Raw genomic sequence first — 19,982 nt, 5'->3', positions numbered from 1 at the left:
ACTTAATTGACCATTTTTGGAATCTGTTAACTGTTTTGAAATGCCGCGACCATAGCATTACTTAATGTAGCCATTTGATTTACCAGCTGCATTAATGAAAAATCGGTTAGTGGCTGCGTATTGCATGTTCAAATATGTAATGTTGTTTAATTATGGCTTTTATGTTTAGGTTGGATTCAGGATCATCAAATTCTTCATCAGCTGACAGTTACAGTGACCGTTTATTAAGTCGAACCAGTTCGTACACGCGTAGGGAGCATCGACTGTCATCCCTTAGTAAAGTTGAACAGGAAGACAGGGTCAAGGATTACAAGAAGGTAGGTGATTTTGTTTGGGTAGGGGTGTGTGTTAATGTCAGATTCATAATGATTTATAGACTCATATGTATATGACAATTTTTTTCATATAAAACTAAGTTGTTTATCTTCATCTTAGCCTTGGACTTTATCCTGTTGCTCATTCCTATACAGAGGCTCTCTCTTGCCCTTTCTAGACCCAGCTCCACCATTGTTTTTGTGCATTTGTGTTTTGCAGTTAGAATATAACATTCTATAAATCTATATATTTCTCTCTTTGAGAAACGGAAAGACTACAAAATTGCATCTTGCTGAAAATTCTTGAATTCTCCTTTTACCATGTAAGGTTTTCTCATAGCAAAACCAAATTAATGGAAGAAGTTGATGTTGGGGACATGTCCTCACTCAATCCTTTTAAAGTGTCTGTGTTTGTACTTTATAGGAAAGGTCATTAAATCTTAGAAGCTCTCAGGCATGATGGTTCAAATGAATGGTGCCATGAATAAGGAAGCAGATGTTGGGTTGTATTTGTTCAGCAAAAAGCCTTGGTTAGTGTGAGGTTTCAATCCATGTTAATTTTAATTTTGCAATGTCTCAGTTTTGAAAGTATCATTTGCTTTGTTCTGAATTCCTTTTGAGAATGCCCTAAGTGGTGACCTGTGAGATTCTCTGCATGATTTTTGTTAAAACATGATGTTACTTTGTAATTGTGCTAGTAGTTTTGTTGCAAGGTTGGAAAAATATCTCATTTTAAATTCAAACTTTGCCGACAAACAGCATTTTCTCCATTGTGGCTGTTGTAAAAATGACCTAATATGACTTGAATTGTACCAGGGGAAAATATCCTGTATTGCACTCATGTGACTACTGGTCAGGAATAAATCTGAAAATATTTTGACTGTTTCGGAGCCAACTTCTGGAAGATCAGATTCTCACCATTGGCCAGAGAAATGTGCTTTTCTGTTCTAGATTTAAAGGACTGAGAATTGAAATTTAGGTCTATTGTTTTGAACCAAATCCCAGTTGTCACTGGGTAACATTACCCACTCTTGTGTGGTGTATAATAAGTGCATTAATGGTATCCTTCAAATCAAAATGAAGGAATAAAACTGAGTATCTTTTCCAAAACAGTTCAGTAATAATTTATGATGGCTAAATCATCTGAAAACTGGGAATCTTTAGAGAAGACTGCAAGTAATTTAAAATGTTTATTTTATTGCACAAATATACATATGCATAGCTTCAATCATTTTGTGGTTTGTGCTAGCTCCATCTTAAATGTAATTGCTCCTTTAATTCCATATATAGTAACAACAGTCAATTTGCTGAGTATTCCATTTGTAAACAGATATAAATCACCCAAATTTACTTGCGGTTTAGTGGAAGAAGTGTTCTTTTCAAAGAACTTAAAATAGGCATGGCCCTTAACAATCCATTCAAGTAATGAATCGTTCTTCTCTTACAATGTTGTTATGAAACATCTGCTCAACTGTATATCCTGACAAAAAAAGCTTTGTTTTTTGAAAAAAAATCTATGGTTTGAATCTACCCAGGCATTGAACAAAGTGGGCATTGACAAGAAAGTTAGGAAAGTAGATTAACATGGCCAGCAAGGAGCTTCTCAACATTGCAAACAGAAAGTTTTGTCTTCCAGCCAAGTGTCGAGCAACAAGATGAGATTCTCACCAGTGAGCAGTGAGAGGCCTATTTGCGTGTATTATTCATTGACATCTCATTATTAATTAATTTAACATCATTAATATGAAGTTTCCCATTCTCCCAAGTGCCAATTAAAACTGGATGACTACAATTCCTCAACATACCAGAGATAATGAGATATCCGGTAGTGGTGACTAATTCTGCCTATGGGGCACCATAATGGCATGATGTGTAAGTAAGGGTTGCCCTTGCCACAGCCACTTCCACCCCCAGTGACATCACTCACCTGCACAACAACCACGGCGCATGTGTCTCTGCCCCCATGCCGATCTCCGTCACCACACCTAACCCCGCCCCACGCCGATCTCCGTCACCACACCTAACCCCGCCCCACGCCAATCTCCGTCACCACGCCTAACCCCGCCCCCACGCCGATCTCCATCTGCACACCTAACCTCGCCCGCACGCCGAACACCACCCTGTCCCAATCTCCATCCCTCCCCGATTCCCGCCCCCATGACTAATCCCGCCCCCACTCGCAGCTCCAGCCCCACACCACGTCCTAGCTCCCAGCCCTGCCGTGTTTTCACCAAGCCCTCCAGAACTACCCCTCTCTGAGGATGAAAGATCAGTCCCCGGCAGAGGCCTCACCTTCATTCCCCTATGCTCTTGGATTAACGAGTTCAACACGCGGCAAGACATCAAACAATTCTTCCGCTGCCTTCGCCTCCGCGCCTACTTCTTCAACCAAGATTCTCGCCCACCCTCTGACAACCCCTTCTCCTGCCTCCAACACACCCCATCCACCTGCACACCCCGTGCTGGCCTCTTACCTGCCCTCGATCTCTTCATAGCCAACTGCCGCCGCGACATTAACCACCTCAACCTCTCCACCCCTCTCACCCACTCCAACCTCTCACCCTCGGAATGTGCAGCCCTCCAATCCCTCCATTCCAACCCCAACCTCACCATCAAACTGGCAGACAAGGGAGGCGCGATAGTAGTTTGGCGCACCGACCTTTACACTGCTGAGGCTAAACGCCAGCTCGCGGACACCTCCTCCTACTGCCCCCTTGACCATGACCCCACTTCCCACCACCAAACCATCATCTCCCAGACCATCCATAACTCATCACCTCAGGGGATCTCCCATCCAACCTCAGTCCCACAACCCGCACCGCCCCTTTCTACCTCTTGCCCAAAATCCACAAACCTGACTGCCCCGGCCAACCCATTGTCTCAGCCTGCTTCTGCCCCACCAAACTATCTCTGCATACCTTGACACAGTCCTGTCCCCCTTAGTCCAAGAACTCCCCACCTACGTTCGGGACACCACCCACACCCTCCACCTCCTCCATGATTTTCGCTTCCCCGGTCCCCTGCGCCTTATCTTCACCATGGGCATCCAGTCCCTGTACACCTCCATCCCCCATCATGAAGGACTCAAAGCCCTCCGCTTCTTTTCCTGCCGTACCAACCAGTACCCTTCCACTGACACCCTCCTTCGACTGACTGAACTTGTCCTCACTCTGAACAACTTCTCTTTCCAATCCTCCCACTTCCTCCAAACCAAAGGAGTAGCCATGGGCTCCCGCATGGGCCTCAGCTATGCCTGCTTCTTCATAGGATATGTGGAACAGTCCATCTTCCGCAGCTACACTGGCACCACCCCCCCCCCCCCCCCTTCCTCTGCTACATCGATGACTATCGGCACTGCCTCGTGCTCCCACGTTGGTAAAGTTCATCCACTTTACCAACACCTTCCACCTCTACCTCAAATTTATCTGGACCGTCTCAGACTCCTCCCTCCCCTTCCTAGACCGCTCCGTTTCTATCTCGGGTGACCGAATCAACATGGACATTTACTATAAACCGACCAACTCCCACAGCTACCTGGACTACACCTCCTCCCACCCTACCCTCTGTAAAAACGCCATCCCATATTCCCAATTCCTTCGTCTCTGCTGCATCTGCTCCCAGGGGGACCAGTTCCAATACCGAACAACCAGATGGCCTCCTTCTTCGAAGACCACAATTTCCCCCCAGACGTGATCAACGATGCTCTCCACCGCATTCCTCCACTTCCCGCTCCTCCGCCCTTGAGCCCCACCCCTCCAATCGCCACCAGGACAGAACCCCACTGGTCCTCAACTACCACCCCACCAACCTCCCATATACATCATATCATCCGTCGTCATTTCCGCCACCTCTAAACTGACCCCACCACCAGGGATATATTTCCCTCCCCTCCCCTATCAGCGTTCCGAAAAGACCACTCCCTCCGTGACTCCCTCGTCAAGTCCACACCCCCACCAACCCAACCTCCACTCCCGGCACCTTCCCCTGCAACCGCAAGAAATACAAAACTTGCGCCCACACCTCCCCCCCTTACTTCACTCCAAGGCCCCAAGGGATCCTTCCATATCTGCCACAAATCCACCTGCACCTCCACACACATCATTTACTGCATCCGCTGAACCCGATGTGATCTCCTCTATATTGGGGAGACAGGCCGCCGACTCGCCGAACGTTTCAGAGAACACTTCTGGAACACCCGGACCAACCAACCCAACTACCCTGTGGCTCAAAGCTTCAAATCTCCTTCCCACTCCACCAAGGACATGCAGGTCCTTGGACTCCTCCATCGCCAGACCATAGCAACACGATAGCTAGAGTAAGAGTGCCTCATCTTCCGCCTAGGAACCCTCCAACCACAAGGGATGAACTCAGATTTCTCCAGTTTCCTCATTTCCCCTCTCCCCACCTTGTCTCAGTCCCAACCCTCGAACTCAGCACCACTTTCCTAACCTGCAATCTTTTTCTTGACATCTCCGCCCCCACCCCCACTATCACCCTTACCTTAACCTCCTTCCACCTATCGCATTTTCAATGCTCCTCCTCCAAGTCCCTCCTCTCTACCTTTTATCTTAGCCTGCTTGGCACACTCTCCTCATTCCTGAGGAAGGGCTCATGCCCGAAGCGTCGATTCTCCTGCTCCTTGGATGCTATCTGACCTGCTGCGCTTCTCCAGCAACACATTTTCAGTTGTGTAGGTACGAAGGCAAGTTTGAGAAATCTCAGTAGGCTTTGCAGAGAGAAATCCTCCATGAAACTCACCAAAATTGACACAGCCAATTTCAGTTAAGTCATCCCAATATCTCTATCCATTCTTTTCATTGAAAATATGCACATTTTATCTTTCCTTCTCTGTAAACTTTTCCTATCCCTCTTTCCTTCCTCTGTGCAAGTAAGAAAGTCTTCATGCCATTAGTTTTTTTGCAAGCTAACTTTGAATATTTTATCAATACAAATTGAGTATTTCTATATAAAGGTACAAGTTTGTTCATTTTGCATTCATCAGGACAATTTGCAAGGATATCAGTTCAAGGGCAAAAGCAACATTTATACTGATGAGTACAACACAAAACTCTTCACCAAAATATTTTACTTTTGAGCAAAACTCTAATGTAAATTATGAAAAGCAGTGATCCCTGTACTAATGCTTGTGGCACACCATTTTTTCTGCCATATTGAATTACTACACCTCATTCTCCTATTTCTGTCTTAAGAGCAAATAGCATTCTGTTCGGTCCCAGACTCCATATTCTCTGACCTTTATTCATCATTCTAATTTTGGGTGTCTTATGGACAGCCTTTTGAAAATTCTGATAAAATACATCTATTCCGTTACCACTGTCTATACACTAGAAAGTTCAGTAAGATTAGTCAAACGTTTTTTTTCCTGTTGAAAATTCATACCAGCATTCAATAACATCATTGCTCAGTATTCTTTGATTCACCTTTATTAAGAATTTCTTTTGTTTTACCAGTAGTGTTCAGCTTACTGGTCTATATTTTATTGAACATCTGCTACCCCTTTTGTTTTTAAATAGAGGAGTTATTTTGTTGGCTTCCAGTATTCTGGTACAATTTTCTTTTTCTGTGCAGTATTGTCTTTGGTTTCTGTACACTAGATTATTCTAAATTAAGTGGACCAAATGTTTTACCCTGAATTTGATTAGTTTATTTGATATAGTCCCTTTTGTAATTTTAAGTGCCTTTATCTCATTATTCATCCTATTATTCAGTGTAACATTGATCTGTTCTATTTTCTGGTTCAAAAAAAACGATGAACTTGCAATCCTAGCAGAATCACAAGGCTGTTCTTAATAGGGAGAGACGACAAGTGATGAGTTTGGTCTTAATGTCACCAGACCCAAGAAGAGGGGAGAGATTGAGAAGGCGAGTCCTTCATAGTAACCTCATCCATTGCAGGAATTGAACACATATTTTTGGCATTACCCTGCATTTCAAACCAGTTGTCCAGCCAACTGACCAAACCAACTCAGGACTGAAGCAAATTTATTAACATTTTTGCTGTCTCTGCGTTTCATTTCATGTCACATTATCCTTTTTATCCCTTAATTACCCTTTTCCAATACCAGACTTTTAAAAATTGAGGTGTCTGTAAAATATTTTGCTTTTCAGTGTTTTACTTTCTTGAGTAATTTAATACTTCCACTTCACCTTTTTAAATCCCCTAATATTTTTGTATTCGCCATTCTCACATCCTCACTTGCTGTCTGTGCTGCCTTTTTCTGAACTCTCAGTTATTTGTTTAGTCTTTATTTGTGCATGGAGTCCTAGAATGTTTAATTGATTCTTTTCATGGAACATATCTTCCCGCACTATGAACACTTTATTTATAATGTTTCCTAATGTTGATGTTTTTGGTTGTTTGTCAAAGTGTTGCCTATTTTGTTTTCCCCAAGTTCACTTCTCAGCCCTTCAATATCAGCTTTTCTCTGATCCATGAACTTAGTTTTCATTATGCGTAGTTTCTTTTCTATTATTAACTGTAAAATAGAAATCCAGTTTCTGTCAATAAACTCTGACAGTCAGATAGCCCATCTACCAGGAAGATTGCAGTCATGATTTTCAAGTACGGGGCTGAAATTGTGTTGCTGGAAAAGCGCAGCAGGTCAGGCAGCATCCAAGGAACAGGAGAATCGACGTTTCGGGCATAAGCCCTTCTTCAGGAATGAGGAAAGTGTGTCCAGCAGGCTAAGATAAAAGGTAGGGAGGAGGGACTTGGGGGAGGGGCGATGGAGATGTGATAGGTGGAAGGAGGTCAAGGTGAGGGTGATAGGCCGGAGTGGGGTTGGGGCGGAGAGGTCAGGAAGAAGATTGCAGGTTAGGAGGGCGGTGCTTAAGACCTCTCCACCCCCACCCCACTCCGGCCTATCACCCTCACCTTGACCTCCTTCCACCTATCGCATCTCCATCACCCCTCCCCCAAGTCCCTCCTCCCTATCTTTTATCTTAGCTTGCTGGACACACTTTCCTCATTCCTGAAGAAGGGCTTATGCCCGAAACGTCGAATCTCCTGTTGCTTGGATGCTGCCTGACCTGCTGCACTTTTCCAGCAACACATTTTCAGCTCTGATCTCCAGCATCTGCAGACCTCACTTTCTCCTCGATGATTTTCAAGTAGACAAGCTGATTAATTCAAAGCCATAATTCACTTTCTAAGTTATTTGTAGATAGTGTAGATTGGTCCCCCATACTCATCAGTGAATGTTTTCTGTAAGTAGCAAGTTTTAAATTAAAACCTGCACTAATGATCGACTGGGTGGGATAAGTTCTTCTTATTAAATGTAGCTATTCCATCCTATTACCTTTGAAATAATTGCAGCTGCTAACTTTGTGTTTTTAAAAAAACATGCAATTTAAAATGGTGTAAATGTATTGTGTATGTGGATGAAATTTACTGCTTGCGTTAAAATTCAGAAAATATAGCTGTTTGATCATTGATTTTGTTTTACAGTTATATGAAGAGGCCTTGACTGAAAATGAGAAACTTAAAGCCAAACTGCAGGAGGCACAGCTGGAACTTGCTGAAGTAAAAACACAGCTGGAGAGAGCTTCACAGGTTCAGAGAGATTGCAGGAGATTTTCATGGAGTTGTATTTTTCACTTTAAATCCTGTGCGTGGAAAGTTTCTGTTGATAATTTAGCACCAACTAATGCTGACATTTGTGCATTTCAGAAACAAGATCGAATTTCTGATAAGTCTTCAATGCTGGAGATGGAGAAAAGGGTATGTTTTGTTATCCCCACCCCTATAATCACCATGAATGTCTAAGCATAGAATTACTTGGACAAAAATCTGTTCATTATGAGAGAGTTTATCAACATCTTAAATTTCCAGCTGCTTTAAATCATTCTTTATAATTGTAGTGACAATAGCTTATCAGGTGAGGTGCAAGAAAAGCCTTATTGTATCTGATTAAAAGCCAGATTACTCATCACTTCTGCAGTCTGTCAAAACTTTATAAGCTTTTTATTGAGCATGACAAAGTAGTTGCATGAATTATTCCACACATCTCCCTTATTGTGTTTCAAACATGTGAGGAGGGATGATTCAGTTTCCCACTATCTAACATCCCATGTAGTCTGCAGCAAATATTTTAAATTCTTCTCAGCATGCAGGTATATAATACTTCAAATAAAACATATTACAATCAAAATTAAACCAAATACAAGATTTACTTGAATGAAAGAAAGAAGAATTTCATTCCTTACTAACCCAAGAGAAATAGTAAGTCATGGTATCAAATGCCCAAGCAAAGAGACGTATAAAGGTTAAAAGCAAATGCTGTCCAGTACAAAAAGGAAGATTAAACATGGGCACTTTGAAAGTTGTTGTTGTCCTTGAAATATTAAATTTTAATCTGACACCAGTTGTTTAGTTCATGCCTTTTATCCTCAGCCGTAGTAAAATTTGCAGATCTCCATCAACAGATGTTTCTCCAATTTACTTTGTCACCAGGCATTGTTTTTCAGATTGTGCTTTTCTGGACTTCATTACCTTCTGAATGCTATCTGACTGGACCTATCATGATTAATTAATTTTCTAAAATTGTACTTTGACTTCAAGAGCAAGAGAAAAACTTGGAATAAAACATGCATTTAGAAGTTATAGCTGGGGATGCTCTAACTGGTTTTAGTATTTTAACATAGATATAATTGGTCTTTGACAGGAAAAACGTGCTTTGGAAAGGAAGGTTTCTGAAATGGAGGAAGAGTTGAAGGTATGGTTGTGGTTTTATTTATTCATTATACAAACGTGAATTGCAGATCTTGTGAATAATCATGAAGTATAGTTCTCTGTGAAAAAAAATTATGGGAATTGCATGCTTTAATATCGATGTCAAGTATTCATTATGCTCTTTTGCCTCCGAAGATGTAATACCAACTTGTTAACCTAGATTCCTGAAAATTATGGTATCCCCATTTAACCTGATAGAATTTTTCCATCCAATGTCATTATGTGGCTGAAACCAGTCTAACAGGAAAATCACAGGAATGATTCTTTCACTGTTCCAAAGCAGGGCAATAACAGGTGGAACTACTATCCCAACTCAAAACCCAGAAATAAATATTCATTTATGCGAGAGGAATCAGAAATGTAGCTATTACTTGTGTTTTTACTATTCTTGATGTTCTTCCCCTGAGTACTCTAACTGATCAGAGAGCAATCATTCATTTTTAAAAAGAAATTTAAACTCCTAGTTATAAACAGATAAATTACCCTGCACAATTTCATATTTTACACACAACTTTTACTTTAACAAATTAAACAAATAATGTGTTCTTCTTTACAGTACAGGATCTTGAGAATAATTTAATTTATCCTGCATCCAAACCAGATTGTTACATTGCGGTTAGGAATCCTTTTTGATGCTCCTCAGTTTCACAGACTGGCACTTCCAGAGCTTTTTGTATTTTTGAGAATTCCACTACAGTTCATTTCCCCGGGCTTTATTATCTGATGGTTTTAATTCCTCGTGCATTTAGGATTTTCATGCCAAGCGTAGGCCCCTCTCACTTTCTGCTTGTGACTCCAGATCAGGACATCCTTGATTCTGAATAGTTTCTGAGCAAGTACACAAATGACTTCTCACAACCTTCTGCATTAACTCTGCTAGTATCTTTCTCACCACCTTCAAAACTTGCTCTGTTCCATTCTTTGAGATTCTCCCCACACAATATTAGCATGGAACTGCCACCACTGCATACTCAAACAGAGATGTAAACTAATTCATACATTATGTAACTAATGATACATTTGGCAAGCCAATTCATGTACATTATCTAACTTGTCAGCTGTTAAATAATTATGGCTACGATAGTCTATGATACCAATGTTGATATGGTTAGTGTCTTTAACAAAATAAGGCACCCAAGGCAACATGCATTTATTTGAGCCATTTAAGTTAGACAAGCACTTTATTTCTTGCTGTCTGTATACAATAAGTAAAAAGTACAGACTTGTGCCAGAAATTTCAAGTTACTGCAGGGAACATTGATCCTAAAATGCTTAACAAAAGCATTATCAATCACAATATTGAGCCATAGTAGGAGACATCTGTACAGACATGCTTTGAGGAGCATCTTAAGAGAAATCGAGAGAAATATTTTGAAAAGTATCTTAAGATGCAACACAAGAGTGAGATTTTAAGCCGTGCCTTAGGAGGGAAAAGTTTAGGAAGGAAATTCCAGAGCTTAGGCTTAAGACAGCTGGTCAGAATTGGGGGAGCACAGATTCCAAAAGTTTTTATAGGATTTGAAGGAGGCTGCAGTGATGTAGTTGAGGCTATGTAGGATTTGAAACAAGGATAGGATTTTAAAGGAGATTTTGTCAAACTAGGAGCTTATAAAAGTTTGTAAGCACAAGTTTAAGTAAAGTGGCTGATAGATTGACCAGGAGTACATTGAAATAGTCAAGTGTAGAGGTAACAAAGTTGTGAATGTGGATTTCAATAGTTAGGGTTGAACTTTAGCAATGTTACATAGTTGAATGTATACAATAGTGTAAATGTGTAATCAAAGTAATTTCATGATCACTATAACACTGAGGTTACAGATGTGTTGCTCAGCTGAAGGTTTTTGCAAGAGCTGGAAACAATAGTCAAGGAATGCAGTTAATGGAGGAGATCAAAACCAGCAGCTTCAATTTCTCTAATATTTAGTTAGGAATAACTTCTATTCAACCAACATTGAACATTGAACAAACAGAGCAACGAGTTAGAAACAGTGGATGAATCTACCTTCCTGTTTTAGCCACCAAAGTAGATAATCTCAAATTAATCCATTTATCTGTCATGCATTTGCCTGCTTATTTAAACCGCACAGAGGCATCTCTGCATCTCCCTCACAGCTCACACTCTCACCCAGCTTTGTGTCATCTGTAAATTTGGAGATATTTAGTTGCCTCATCCAAATCATTAATATGTATTGTGAAAAGCTGGGGTCCTTGCACTGATTCCTGCAGTATTCCACTAATCTCTGCCTACCATTTGTAAAAGTGGTTTATTCCTACTCTTTGTTCCCTGTCTGCCAATCCTGTTTTCTATCTTAGTACGTTTTGAAAGTCCAAATAAACCACATTCATTGCCCCAATCAAGTCTACTTGTTATGTCCTCAAAGAATTACAATAGATTTGTGAAGCACAATTTCCCTTTCTCATATCCATGCTTATTCTACTCAGCACTGCCACTATTTTCCAAGTTTTCTGCTATTCGTTCTTTTATGATAGACTTTAGCATTTTCCCCACTTCCAGTGTCAGGCTGATCAGTCGATAATTCCTTGATTTCTGCCTTCTTAATAAGGTTGTTATATTAGCTACCTTCCAATCTGTAGGAAATATTCCAGAGTCTATAGAATCTTGGAAAATCCACTATTTCGTGGGCCATTTCCTTAAGTATTCTGGCAAATAGGTTATCAGGGTCTCTGGATAGATCAGCCTTAAATCCCATTAATTTCTCCAGCATTATTTCGCTACCAATACTGATAGCCTTCAGTTCCTTCCTCTCACTAAACCCTGTGTTCACCTGTCTTTCTGGTATGTTATTTATGTCCTCCTTTGTGAACGCAGAACCAAAGTATGTGTTTAGTTGGTCAGCCATATCTTTACTTCCTCATTATAAATTTCCCGGTTTGTGGTAGTAACAGACTCATACTTGTTTTCAATCTTTTTCTGTTCACATACCTATGGATACTTTTACAGTAACTTTTTTACATTCCCTGCAAACTCACTCTAGTCCTCTATTTCCCTTTCTTAATCAATCTGTTTGTCCTTCTTTACTGAACTCAACTGCTTCCACTTTTTTTTCTGGCCAATTTGTAATCTTCTCGAATCTAATACAATCTTCAGTTTCCTTTATAAGCTGTGATTTAGCCATTCTTCCCATTTTCCTTTTTGCGCCTGACAGAGATGAACAGTTGTAGCAGTTCACTCATGCTCTTTTTGAATGTTTGCTATTGGCTTTCCACTGTCGTCCCTTCAAGCAACATTCCCCAATAAGTCATAGCCAGCTTGTGCCTCATATCATTGTCGTTATCTCTGTTTAGATTCAGTTTGTCGCTCCTGTCATCTGTTCTGTGAAGCCTTAACCTAATATATCAGGATCATACTCTTAAACAATCAAATTAATATCTTCTGACTGAAAATATGGCCTTGAGAAACCTTTGAGCTACTCTGAACAACTGGAAACGGCAAACGTGCAAAGCTCTACTTCACTGCCAAATTTATGCCACCTTGTTCCTGCTGTATGCACGCAGGTCTTTCCATTTGTCAGCCAACCCTGTTTTACTATACCTTGCAGGTGCTATTTGAAGCAAATCAATGTCTGGTTAAACTTGAGTTTTCAATCCTAAAGCTTTGCCGTGGAATGTGTTAGATTACCATCTTTTCTTTGGAATCCTTGTCTAACATTGCAGTATAATTTATGAAGAATCATGTAATTAGAATGATTTATTTTGTAACTATATTGATTGAAAAGATCCCTTACCTGTCATACTGGGTATCCAGAATTACACAGGTGTTTTACTTCCTCTTTCACCTCACCACCACCATTATTTCAGCCCTTTGTCTGTAATAAGCATTTTCTGCTTGAAACTTCTCACTGAAGGCCCAGATATAATGAATTGAAACTCCATTTGGTGCTGTAATCTGTGGTGCCACTAAATGTTTTGCTTTGCCAAACCCAAACATAAGTGGTTAGTGATATTGATTAATTTTCCACATAATGGAATGGGAACTCAAAGAATTCAGATGATATCCAGCTATTCTAATTTCTGCATTTTTATATGTAATGCAAGTGTGCTTTTATTCCAAAACGTGTGCGTAGAGGTGTGACAATGCATTACTGTTGGACAAAAAAATTTGACCAGATGCGATTGTAACATCCTGTAAAGTGTCCTGAAAAATGTGGTAATTGTAGGTGAACGAACCCTAGGTAGCTTAACCTCTGAATTCTTTGGAAAAACAGGAAATACTTTTACATTCTCTAAAATTGGATGTTAAAATTGCTTCATATTGACCTTACCTGATGAATTGAATAGTATGATGGCATGCACAGATTAAAGCTTTAGTAGCAGGCCTCATCCTCCAAGCAGGCAGATAAAAATGCTTTGGTGGACATGGGATTTAACATTGGTTATTAGATGAAGAATTTTCCTAATCTTCTTGACGTACATTTCTAATTCTGGTTCAAAATGATTGAACCCAATCCAAATTTAATAATGTACCTTGCACTCAAAGTTTGCATAACTTATATTATTAGTTCAATTGCAAATGCATTTTGATTTTCCTTTGATCATGTGTTGTGGCATGCTGGATTTATGTTTTTACCTCCAGTCGCTGAAACAAAATCCTGCATGGATTTACAGATTTTTTTTGGTGACTGGAAAATTCCTCCAAGTCAACTAACTTATCTGAAGTTGTTGGTACTGTTCAACATATCTCATACATACAATCAGTTTATTTTCTGTTCCTGACTGTCCTCTTATATGCAAATTAAAACACAATATCTGATGTAGGAGTTAGAATTGAGATTGGGGAGTAAAGTGAAGAATAACAGAAATGAATGGAATATTATTATACTTTCAACATGCACCTGACTTTTATTGGTAAGATCTTTCTTACTTTTAAGACCAATTTGAGAATCAATAGACTAGTCAGCTGATAGCCAGAAATGTTACTAGCATTTATAACTTCCTGGATGACTGCTGTCTTTACGTGACTTTCTGTAAGAGGCATGCAATAATGAAATGGCTTAAAAGTGAGTGTAGAGCAAATGCAAGCCAACCCGGAAGAAGATTATAAAGGGATGGCCAGAAATGGCTCTGGGTTTCATACATAACATGACAAGTATCTCTGATAGAAGATGAACCATTATCTCATTCCCCATGAACTTTCCCAACTCAATGTTATTCTGCATTTTTATTACTTTGTCTTCTGAGCCTAGCTTTACTAGAAATGCAGAGCACAGTATGTGTCGGAGAACTCAGCCACAGTGGAGTAGACTTGTGGGGGAAGATGAGGTACTCCTTTATTTTTAAACTGGACTAGTTGCCTTATGGTTAGTTTAAAGATCCAGTTTTAACATAGTGGATGAGCAAGTTTATAAATGAGTAAATATGCAGATGAATGTAGTGTCGATCTTATCCGAAAGTAGTCAAGCATTTGTCAATTCAGGAGTTAGGCTAGGTATTTCTACACAATCCTTCCTAGGTAACTATTCAGATAACTGCCAGAGTACTTTGTGCAGCTCAGAGACTTCTGCACAGTGTCCTAAGGGGCAGGAGTTTTATCATCGCACAGTTAAACTTCGTGGATGCTTCATCATAAAACTTCCACAGAATTTATGCACTTTTGCATCAGTTTCTGGTCTCCCAATAATCTGGAGACTGGAAGATTTTGGGTCATTGAGTTTCTCTCGAATAGAGTACTTTTAGAAAAGAATCATGGACTATCGAGATTATTGTTAGGATGTGAAGTTATGGCTAAGTGTTGGTAACAAGTAGGTTATTATGATTCAGAACACAGGAGAAGGTTAGTTTGGTTTAGCAAGTTTTTCTCTGGACTGCCATTGTGCATCTAGCTGTCAGTTGAAGTATAGATCAGTTCACCGGCGCTCACCAAAAGAGCAAAGCATGTTTTGGAATTATTTGAAAGTGGAAGTGATAAATAAAAGGATAATAGTTTGATATTTATGTTAGGCAAACCCTCCTGCTCATGAAGCTGATGCTGGTGATGCTGCTTATTCCTGTTCTAACATTCAATAGTGTTATTTTGCTGATTATACATCTTAGTTCTTTAGCATTTTTTTTTCTGAAGGCAAGACTAAAGGTAATTTATAGTGCTACCTCAGGTTAATCAAGTGTTATCAAGTACTTTGTAAGACTTAATTTCTTGCCATGTTCACTTCTACTTGCAGTGACAGGGAATAAATTCAGTCAGCTTTGACAGCAGTTATTTTTCAGCTCATTGTGCTAAAATTCTCTTCCTAATATGAACTTAAGGCTCCTGTCAAAGGACTTGCATCCATTAGTTATCAATAGGCAGTAGTCCAAAATGGCTTCTTATGGTATTTATTTGAAATCAATCTAAATCCAATAAAATAGGTTTTACAATATGATAATAGTAATAGTTTTATCTGGAATTCTGTACAATTAATAAATATAGTACTACATGGAACAGGTCAAATTGGTCTATTTCTTCTCCGATTTCAGAAGTTCATACATACAAAAGAACAGCAAAGTAGCCTATGTTTACACTTGATGTGGAAGAGTTGCAGATAGAAGGAAACGGGTGCTTGTTTTGTGTGAAATATTGATTGACACAGTTTTTGGGCACTATCTAAAAGCTATTTTCTTTTTAGTTTGGCAGTTCAAGTTGATAATGCTATTTGAGTATTGTGCTAGGATTATTGAGTGCCAAATGGAAGCCAACCTCTCAGATAATGTTTCTGCAATGCATATGCAACATGTTTCATGATGTACAACAGATTTAGAAGTGCTTTAGTCATCTTTTACAGTTTGCAATTTATAAAACGGACATGGTTCATCATCCATAAATTATCTTCACCTTTTGATTGTCTTAAAAAGTTTACCACTCAGTTGCTGAGTTGTCACTTATCCCTTTTTTTAAGCAGTGGGTCATTTCATCCAAGTTTGGCATGGACAGAATATAAGCCGTAGCAAATAGGTGAAATAGAAATTCCCACAGTTGAGATTCATGTGATTTATTGGTCCACTTCACACAGGTATTTACCATATTTTATTGCTGTCTAGACTTGCATCTTATTTGGGCAGCGTATGAGGTTGCTGCTGAAGCAGATGGTTCTAGTAGACTTGAACTCCGAGGGGGCACAGTGGCTCAGTGGTTAGCACTGCTGCCTCACAGCACCAGGGTCCCAGGTTCGATTCCAGCCTCGGGCGACTGTCCGTGTGGAATTTGCACATTCTCCCCAGGTCCGCATGGGTTTCCTCCGGGTGCTCTGGTTTCCTCCCACAGTTCAAAAATGTGCAGGTCAGGTGAATTGGCCATAGTAAATTGCCCGTACCACTAGGTGCATTAGTCAAAGGGAAATGGGTCTGGGTGGGTTACTCTTCGGAGGGTCAGTGTGGACTGGTTTGCCCGAAGGCCTGTTTCCACACTGTAGGGAATCTAATCTAATCAACTCAGTCATGAGACCTTGTTTCTGTGAATTGGTTTCTTTCTTGTTATAGTCTTCCACAATAGAAATGCAGTAAGATGTTTTGCAAATATGCACAGTTGTTTCCAAGAATAATGGTAAAAGTTTCAGTGATGTATAATTTAGAATATGCTTCCAGAAACTTAAATCAGTTTTGTAATGTCTTTCAATTTGGTTAATTGTGTTTCTTTTGAAGAGAAATTCTGTACTATCAGGAAAATTCTCTTCTGATCCAGTTAGTGTTTCAGTTTTCTGTTCATTTCATGGCTTAAAATGTGTGTTGCTTTACTTCATGGAGTCATAGAATCCCTGTGGTGTGGAAGCAGGCCGTTCAGCCTATTGAGTCCACACTGACCCTCCAGACCTGCCAATTGAGTTCCAAACAGCCAAAATCCCTGAAGTATTTAGAGCTTATTTACCTGCTTTGAGATAGTTGATGAGTGTTCTGTTATTTGTAGGAGGTAGAGATTGAATAAAAGAAAACTTGAACTCAAATTTTGAGAATATTCTTAACTATACTTTTTTCTTGCAGGTTTTAACAGAGCTGAAATCAGACAACCAAAGGCTGAAAGATGAGAATGGTGCACTAATCCGAGTAATTAGTAAACTGTCAAAATGAAGGCAGCCTCTCTGAGCAGGAGGCAAAGAAAGCCAGATCAGCTGAAACAGTCTGCTTGCTCTGTGAAAGAATCATCACAGTAAAGAAGCAGTTTCCTCAGAAGTGGGGGAAGCTTCTGTTTATATCTTACCTGTTTGTGGCTTTCTCCCTGCATATGTTATCTATAAATGTTCATCAAACTGTGATCTTATTCACCAACTATAAGGTCATTATTCACGTGTTCGAACAGCCTTGTTTACAAGAAATGTTAGGGTGAAAGTTCTGAATTCCTTTTTAAAATTCCAGGTATCTGTTTGTTAAGGGGATGTTTGTAGCTTCTTGAAATCAAGCTGCAATTTGAAGTCTTTCAAGAATGGCTTTAAGAAATGCCTTCCACTATGACATCAGCTCAATCATGTTAACGGTGCACTTCACTTTAGCTGTGTGTTGGAAAGGATCTTTGATTATGCAGTATTCGCTTCTTTGCACAGTAATTAAAATCACTGCAGAACCATGGCTTATTTCTTTTTTAAAATTAAAAACCATCAGCTAGACTGTATGGTACAGTAAGTATTAATTAAAGTGCAATATGCTGTTTTATTATTTTAATGTGATACTCATTAGATTCACTGCCTTTATTTCACTTTACTTCTGCCTTCATTATTAACAGTGAATTTTGATTTCGTTTTGCAATTTTTGTAACTTGGTTTATTGATCAAGCTCTAATATATTCGAGGAGAAAGTGAGGTCTGCAGATGCTGGAGATCAGAGCTGAAAAGGTGTTGCTGGAAAAGCGCAGCAGGTCAGGCAGCATCCAAGGAACAGGAGATTCGACGTTTCGGCATAAGCCCATTCCTGAAGAAGGGCTTATGCCCAAAATGTCGAATCTCCTGTCCCTTGGATGCTGCCTGACCTGCTGCGCTTTTCCAGCAACACATTTTCAGCCAAGCTCTAATATAGTCCAAAAACTTGGGGTTGTGTCTCTGTAGCTGTGTGATTTTTTTTCTCTCTCTGTCAGCAGTCGCCACCTGCAATTTGCATCTAAGCGCCAAGTTCAAAACAACAAGCTGGTTCATATTAGAGTTGTGTATCAAGGCTGGTTCAAACATGTATTTTAATATACTGCTGCTGGTTTTGCATTTTGCTGTTGAGACAACATTTTTTTTGCTTCACCTGTTTCAAACAAAGCTTTGGGTAATGCTTTTCTTTTTCTCATTTGATCTTGACTTCATACACCAGTAAGGGGCATTACAACTTTAACGTAGACTCAAAATTGTCTTTTCTATCTTGATGTTTTCAATGCATGATGAATAGTATACTGTATCCTTATACACCACTACTACAGGAATTTAAAACAAAATAGTACTTTTCTGCAGTGAGCACTCCCTATAAATACAAGGAAGTTCAGGGAAGGGATCCATCCAAAGACACATATTGTATAGACCTTAATCTAATGGAATTCACAGACAAATGTAGTAATTTGCATCGTGTATTCCATAGTTAAAATGTCTCTATAGACAATTATAATATGGTACTGAAATCGAAGTGTGTATATTTATATAGTGTGTATGTATATATAATATATTTATATATAAATGTGTGTGTGCGTGTACATATATTTTCATTGATACAGAAAAGGCCATCGGTTTTGCGTTTTTGTTTACCTTAGTCAAGCCTGCAGCTTACTGAAAGTGCATTGGCTGTTTTTTAGTTATAACAATCCTGTGCAAAATCGGGCTTGCAGTAGTGTTGCTACTGGATAAAATACAAAGGAACTGATTATTAAGTCCTTTATACAATATGAAGATTATGTACATATGAAATCTCCACAGGAGAGTTCAGACTGCTGGGAATTTACATTATGCAACGGTTGGTGGCCTTTTTAAAAATTATGAATATGCTATTAGATATAATTTGGTGTTATAATTTGAACATTTCTGTGTTAGGAAATGTACATGTGGGAAATGTACACATTATTTAAAGCTTGTAAACACATCCATATTTTCGGTTATGTAAGACCACTGAGTTCAGGTTTGAAATGACGTTGTACTGCTATTGTATGTAAATCAAAAGGACTAAACAAATTGTCACCTTTGCAAATGCTTTTACTAAATGTGAGTCTTTACTGCTCTGAATTCGATGTATTAACTTTTTGTGGTGCTTTTGGTTCCAATGTTTGAAAAGCTCTACTTTAGATGGGATGCAGTTTCTTATGTGTTATGAAGGAGTTTTGTGCAGATGCGAGGTCATGACTCTTTCAGATTGCCATTTAAATTTATAATTGTCTAAAGAAAAATAACCCTTGGGCTTCAAGAACGTACTAAGATTTGAATTGGTCCAGTTAAATGTACTTGACAATTAATTGTACCACCAAGTGTATTAGCAGTGAATTCACCTCTGGTAACGTATTTTCAGCTCAAGGTTAATGCAGTTTGTGAAATGGTAAATCAGGCATTTAACAAAAAAAAACATACTTAAGTAATAGACAATATTTTTATCCTTTACAAATGGCAATGTACAATTCACAATTTGACTTTCTATTACAAGTAAAATGACTGATACAATTTGAATTAGAATGAAGTTAAATACACATACTCAGACTGGTTGTAGGGGTGTGTTGCATTGCAACATGAGCTGGAGAATGAATCTGCTGGTGCAGACTGGTTGATAATGGATGGCTTGTAATATGGCTGGCTGACTAAAAGATTCAGATTTAATTAATCAGATTGAGAGGGACAAAACTAAAATTAAATGATACCAAGGCCCTTTTGGCTGTGAGGTTAGAATATTTGTGGAGGAAGTGGGGGTATAAAATGTTTCCTTTTAAGAGTTATTTTCTCATAATTTCTTGGCAGTTGTTAGTACACTGCAACCTATTCCAG

At 39.3% G+C, this 19,982-nt stretch overlaps 1 protein-coding gene across 4 annotated transcripts in view; it reads left to right on the top strand.

Moving 5' to 3' along the window:
* Positions 1-17,883, top strand: part of LOC132828413 (protein phosphatase 1 regulatory subunit 12A-like) — a 263,395-nt gene extending 245,512 nt beyond the window's left edge. For all 4 annotated transcript variants that reach the window (XM_060845496.1, XM_060845499.1, XM_060845500.1 and 1 more), the window contains 5 exons: positions 170-317; positions 7,783-7,887; positions 8,005-8,055; positions 8,999-9,049; positions 17,035-17,883. In XM_060845496.1, coding sequence (XP_060701479.1) covers positions 170-317; positions 7,783-7,887; positions 8,005-8,055; positions 8,999-9,049; positions 17,035-17,121 — 442 coding nt within the window. In that variant the 3' untranslated portion in view covers positions 17,122-17,883. The remainder of the gene's footprint in view (positions 1-169; positions 318-7,782; positions 7,888-8,004; positions 8,056-8,998; positions 9,050-17,034) is intronic.
* The last annotated feature ends 2,099 nt before the right edge of the window (positions 17,884-19,982 follow it).

This window comes from Hemiscyllium ocellatum, chromosome 26, assembly GCF_020745735.1.
Source record: "Hemiscyllium ocellatum isolate sHemOce1 chromosome 26, sHemOce1.pat.X.cur, whole genome shotgun sequence".
NCBI classification, from domain to species: domain Eukaryota; kingdom Metazoa; phylum Chordata; class Chondrichthyes; order Orectolobiformes; family Hemiscylliidae; genus Hemiscyllium; species Hemiscyllium ocellatum.
The sequence above is the reverse complement of the archived record's forward strand: the minus strand, read 5'-3'. Positions and strand labels throughout refer to the sequence as shown.